General features: G+C 45.4%; 1 protein-coding gene across 1 annotated transcript in view; it reads left to right on the top strand.

Moving 5' to 3' along the window:
• SEC14L5 (SEC14-like 5 (S. cerevisiae)) overlaps positions 1-4,463 on the top strand; it is a 36,191-nt gene extending 31,728 nt beyond the window's left edge. Inside the window, exons 14-16 of the mRNA XM_009324300.1 lie at positions 663-908; positions 1,322-1,500; positions 2,663-4,463. Coding sequence (XP_009322575.1) covers positions 663-908; positions 1,322-1,500; positions 2,663-2,768 — 531 coding nt within the window. The 3' untranslated portion in view covers positions 2,769-4,463. The remainder of the gene's footprint in view (positions 1-662; positions 909-1,321; positions 1,501-2,662) is intronic.
• Positions 4,464-5,262: the final 799 nt, after the last annotated feature.

Genomic DNA, 5,262 nt, shown 5'->3' on the forward strand with positions numbered 1-5,262 from the left:
GGCTAACGCTAGCTAGAAGTGTGGAAATAAAGAACTGCAATTTGAGAAACAAATTTGTCTCGTCTCTACTACGGGCTGATCTTCTGGACCTCCTTCTTGGGGAAATAAATCTCCCTCAGTTTCCCTTCTGATAGTACAGCTTCCATTTTCAGTGGCATAGCTAGGACAGTAATGGTGGTGATATAAGAAGGTATGTGGGAACATCCTGACGGGGCTCGTCAGAAAAGAGAATGTCCAAAAAAGGAGCACTTGAATGTCAAAACAGTCTACCAGCTTCACTGGTGATGAGTAACTCTCTGGTTTGGCCTGCTTAGACTCCTGAAAAAGCAGCAGTGCCTTCTGGAGTTCACAGCCACTCGGAAGGTGCTCTTTGCTGTGTCCTGCATGCTTTGCTTCGGTTCCACTGAGGTTTTCCTAGAACTAGCAAATGATTTACAAGCAACTCTGATACAGGGGAGAGATGGGGTCAAAATGCCTGAGCAGATCTATTGGGGCAGAGGAGTGGCAGTGGAAATCAGTCTATATCCTCCTTAGGAATCAAGACCAATAGCGTAACTGAAGGATTATAGAGAAAAGCACGTTTGCAGAGTGGGGAGGAAGATGCTGGCTGCCATCTTGAAGACCTGACTCTTTACAATGTGCTCCTTCTGTTCCCTTCTTAGATAGTTGTGGAGATTTTGGAAGGGGAATCCGTCATCACCTGGGACTTTGACATCCTGAAGGGAGATGTGGTGTTCAGCCTCTTTCACTCCAAACGAGCTCCTGAAACAAGTCATAAAGAAGCCACGTTACCAAGTACCTCTGCTGCTGGGGACAATATGCAGCTAATTGATAAGACGTGGGTCCTTGGGGTGGATTACAGCCGTATGGAATCTCCGCTGGTTTGCCGGGAAGGAGAGAGCATCCAGGTCAGAAGTGTTTGGGTCCTGGCGTGGATCTTACAGTCCTAGCAAACTCCAAAATGGTCTGGTGGTGGGGAAGAGGAGGAATTGATGGCATAGGAAATATGTATTGCTTGGGAATAGTTGCTGTGGTCATCATTCTCTGGATTCCCTGTGAAAGTGGCTGCTATTGCAGTCCTAATTTAGACTGAGCCATTGGAAAGAGATTCCATAATCCACGTTGATAAGCTAGTTGAAAATAACCATTTATTTTTTTTAAATAGCACTGCAGGGGCGTGTGACTCAGGCATGTAAAATAAGCGAATGATGTGTGCTCCCCAAAGTAGTCAGCTCAATAGTTTCTTTTGACTTTTCCAAGTCATTCATCTATTTCTTAAGACGCCTGGTAGTCACTTGACGGCACTCCCTTTCTCTTCCAGGGATCTCACGTGACTCGCTGGCCTGGCTTTTACATTCTCCAGTGGAAAATGCACGGCCCTCTGCCCTGTTCTGGCACTAGCCTCCCTCGGGTGGATGATGTTCTTGCCTCTCTGCAAGTTTCCAGTCACAAATGCAAGCTTATATACTACTATGAGGTGCTTGCATCCAAGGACTTCAGGTAGGAGATTTACTGGGGGGATTTACTATACGGTTTGCAATAGAAGCCAAATGAGAGGGACTGAGTGCGAGTTAAACATCCAGATACCGAGACCTCCACAGGGTGTGCGCTTCATTGATGAGAAGTTAGACGGACAATGACTTGGTGGCATTTTGCGCAAAGAACGTCCTTTAGTGCTGTAGGTAATAAGGAACCCCTTGGCTGTATGTCCACCCGTGGAATTTGTGCTTCGGTTCTTGCTTTACAGCTACCTGAAGAGGGGGAGGTTTTTGACGGAGCAGTTTTTTGGTCGTAGTTGGGAACATCTTGAGAAGTTACTTTTGGAGTAACTTAACAAATATCAGTTGGGCTATTTCATACGTGTTTCGTTTGGCACTTGAGAAGGATGTCGGTGGTGAGTTGGAGAGTGCTTTCTGAATAGGTGAATGCATCAGCCTCAGCAGGATTTGTCTCACCTCTTTTAATGCAAAAAGTACTTTCAAATCACCCAGTAATTTGAATGCTTTGCAAGTACTTGACCTTTCAGTAAGAGTTGGAGGAAGTGTTAGGTAGACCAGACCGGCAGGTGGGCGGGTGACGACCTTGAGAATGTGACCTGGCCAGATCCTGCGGAGTCAGAGCAGCAGCAAATTCCTCACTCCCATCATCCAAACCTGATCCTTGTTGCTCCTCCTGCATAAAATGTGTCAGGAGCAGTAGGCGGTCACAGCTAGGGTGAACCCAGTCTGCTTTGGCAGAAAGAGCTGAAGGCCACGGCTGGACATGCTGAAGCTGGATCTCTCGTGCTTAGCAGGCTGGAGCTCTCGGGTTAGGAGTGGCAGCTGCAGTCACTGAGCTGTGCTGCGTTTGGAGTGCTCTTTAGTTTTCCGCGCTGCTCGGGGGCTGTGAATGCAGCCCTGCAGAGGCTCCAGCTGTATTCTCCCAGAATAACTGCAAGAGACAAGGTATAATATCTGTAGCTAAGAAAAAAGATGTCTATCACAATTTAATTTTTCATCATGACACAAAGGAACGCAGAGATTCTTAGAGACAAACTTGAAAATGATGGGACAAAAAATAAAATACTTTTGCAAGCATTATAGAGTGTAAGTTGATCTCCTGTATAGAGTTATCCATTAATAGCTGCCTTCCTAACAGATCCATCTGTTTTGTCCCATCCCAGGGGATCCATGTCGAGCCTGGAATCTTGCAACAGCGGCTTTTCCCAGCTGAGTGGAGCCACGACATCTTCCAGCCAGTCCCAGAGCAGCTCCTATCTTTCTAGATAGCAGAGCCAAGGCTACAGCGGCAAGGAAAAATCGCTCAGGGCTCCTGGCTGCCCCAGAGCTGCTCTGTGCACCAAACCAAAGAGCCTACAGGGGCTGAGCCTTGAGGCAGTCGTTCGTGTGACCACTGGTAGCAGCCATTTGGACACAGAGAGGCTTCTAGGAGCTATTTTAAACACAAAAACTTAGAATTCAAATGGCAGGTTTAGAAATTTTCTATCGGATACCTACTTCTCAGTAGTCTTTTTCACAAATTGTGGTTTTGGATGAATGTCAGTTTGCATGAATCTGTGTATTACTCAACTGTAAAGGGCTCTTTCCAGTCAGTCCTTTTCCTACGCGTGGTAGAGGAGACTGATGTTGCCTTATCTGTTTGATCCGTAGGACTAGATTATTCATGTGTAGCAAAACTAATCTCGTTTTCTGGGCGCCCAGGGTACCAATTACACATCAGAAAGTAAAGTGGGCATTTCAGGTGCAGGGACTTGAAGCAAACTGTAAATACCTTAACAGAGATAGGATGCTTCCGTAATCAGCTCCAGGTCAAACCTAAAACCACCTCTGATGTGACAGGATGCCATTAGGAAACGTGTTGGATTTTTTTAACCCGCTAAGACAAAAAAGTCAAAATGGTTTTCTAGAAAGTACAGGCAGAGAACCTGCCTCCAGTAAGCAGCATCTTCCTTAGAGAGAGACTACTTCTCCTTATTCCTCAGGTTTACAAGCAATAATGAGTAGATCTGACCCATCTCATCAAAGTGGGTGGGAACTGAATCAAATTATAAAGGGCTAAGAAAAGCAATATTTTATTTCCTGTAGGCACAAAATTTTATGGCAGTATTATAGAACTTGCATCTTTAAAACATGAGCTAACTTGAAGAGAAAACTTAAAAAAAAAAAGCATGTATGTATTTAAGGACTTACTGAAACATATTTATTCAAATACTAGCTTATTTAAAATTAATTTTTAACTTATTTATAATTTCAAAAATGACTATTTATTAAATCCAGTCACCTTTTTCAATGGGACGAACTTTGTTTTAGAAAGGAGTAACTGATCCCAAGAAATCTTTCTACTTCGGTTCTAATCTTTTGTGATCACTGGATGTTCTTGCATAAAGGGCTGTATCGTACATAGCGCTTGGGGTAAGGGCTGTGTGTCATCTTTTCCTGCAAGGTAAGGTTAGAGTCCAGTGCTTTTTGGACTCCAGAGGGATGTTTCGTAGGATTAAGAAGCAAGGACTGAGTTCAGGAGTTGTAAGAAGATAGCGCATCTTTGTGACACACCAGAAATACCGAGTTTGTCCATAATCACTGATTATTCCAGAGGGTAGGTGTGTAGCAAAGGTGCCAGTGGTCCGTTGGTCGGGTTGGGTAGCGAAGTCATACGAGTTCTTGTCCCGGTGGCAACAAAGCGAGAATAGACGTCAAACGCTCGATTGCCCTTAGGCAGCATTTGCAGCTAGCAGACATGCAGGACTTGTGATGTGGACGGATGTCTGCTTTCCGATCCAGCTGTGCTGTGGGAAGACTCCCCCCCCACCAGCTGGAGGTTACCTCTGCACGGATCTGCTGCCTACAGAAGGATCGTGAGGGTACTGCCCCCGCCATTGTTGAGGTTATCCCAGCCGAGTGGCTCGTGTCGCGTAATGTGGCGAACGTGGTCTAAAATGAGTGAGTTTCCAGTTCCCCGGCTGGGGAGCAGCACAAACAGTCCTGGGCTTGGGGCGGGGGGCAAGCGCAGGTGGTGGTGGAAGTGTGGTTTCTTCCTCCAGCACAGCAGTTCGTGTATCCATGGCCACCTTTCCCAGTAAAGACTTGGGGTGTCTTTCCCTCTCGCCAAGTTCTTATTAAGGTTGATGGAATCTGTGCAGCTAAGAGCAACATACAGGTAAACTAGTTCCTTCTAACCCTGCGTTTGTAATTACTGGTTTTGAAGCACCACAAAGGAAAAGAAAGACTCAATATTTGGAACAATGGGAGATGAAGAACTTGATGTGTTTATGTAAGTTGCTTGGGTTTTTTTTTTTAAAGGATTGGAGTCAAGGAAATTGCTCTCCCACCTTGCATCTCTCGCTGTGAGAGCAGAACAGGTAACTTAGTCATGCAGGCCTCCGGGAGAGTTCTGATTTCAGAGAGTTCCCCAGTTGTTCTCTGGACTTTACCATTTCTCCCAGATGAATGAAACTTCTGTCTCTGGCATTTCAGCATAATTGGAGTCTGATAGAGAGGGAGAAGTACTACCTTTGCTCTGGAAAATCAAGAGTTCTGGAATTAAAAGTGCACGTGTGTATCCCTCATGTAAAATCCTTTTCCCATAGTTAATTCTGATGCTAGAAATTGAGTTTCAAATTGACTCCCAAAGCATCAAAAGCAAACCCAGCCTTGTCCTCCCCGTGCTCTTTCAGGATTTCAGCTTCTTGTGGCTTGATTCTTAAGTGGCTGATCACGTCCCATGGCGGTAACGTTCCTGATTCCTGTGTTTCCCTTGGTTTGC

Source organism: Pygoscelis adeliae, unplaced genomic scaffold (assembly GCF_000699105.1).
Source record: "Pygoscelis adeliae isolate BGI_AS28 unplaced genomic scaffold, ASM69910v1 Scaffold595, whole genome shotgun sequence".
Lineage (NCBI taxonomy): Eukaryota > Metazoa > Chordata > Aves > Sphenisciformes > Spheniscidae > Pygoscelis > Pygoscelis adeliae.